The following is a 619-nucleotide window of genomic DNA, read 5'->3' as shown; positions in this document are numbered from 1 at the left end:
CGTTAAGAGAAGCCACCGTTATACTTTTAGAACAATTAAGTAACAATTTATCATATAAAAACTTAACAAAAGTAAATATACCTGAAATAAAGCAACTCATAGAACTTTGCTTATATCAATGTTATTTTCATTGGAACAATGAGATTCACGTAATGGAAAACTCAGGACCAATCGGACTTTCTTTCATGGTTGTTCTCGCGGAATCTTTTCTACAATTCCATGAAAATAATGCAATTAAAATGGCTTGGACAAAAAATCCTGCACTTAATCTAAAATCATTTTTAAGATACGTTGACGATAGTCATGCAAGATTTCCTAACATGAAACAAGCTTAACAGTTCCAAGATATTTTAAATCGGCAACATCCTGCAATACAATACACAATTGAAGTTGAAAACGAAACAAAAATGCTTTTCTTTCTTGATATAACCATTACAAATAACACACTAGGAAAATATGAGTACAAAGTATATCGAAAAGAGGCAATCACTAACATTCAAATTAAACCGCATTCAAATCACGATCCAAATATTTTAACAGCTATATTTAAAGGTTTTCTCCACAGAGCTTACTTCATCTGTAGTAAACATCATTTGCAAGACGAAATAAATTTTTTAAT

At 30.2% G+C, this 619-nt stretch overlaps 1 protein-coding gene across 1 annotated transcript in view; it reads left to right on the top strand.

Annotated features, from left to right (window-relative positions):
* LOC136091090 (uncharacterized) overlaps positions 1-335 on the top strand; it is a 990-nt gene extending 655 nt beyond the window's left edge. The window contains exon 1 of the mRNA XM_065818075.1: positions 1-335. This exon is cut by the window's left edge and continues 655 nt beyond it. Coding sequence (XP_065674147.1) covers positions 1-335 — 335 coding nt within the window.
* Positions 336-619: the final 284 nt, after the last annotated feature.

Source organism: Hydra vulgaris, chromosome 14 (genome assembly GCF_038396675.1).
Source record: "Hydra vulgaris chromosome 14, alternate assembly HydraT2T_AEP".
NCBI classification, from domain to species: domain Eukaryota; kingdom Metazoa; phylum Cnidaria; class Hydrozoa; order Anthoathecata; family Hydridae; genus Hydra; species Hydra vulgaris.
This window is presented reverse-complemented; position numbering and strand designations above follow the sequence as displayed.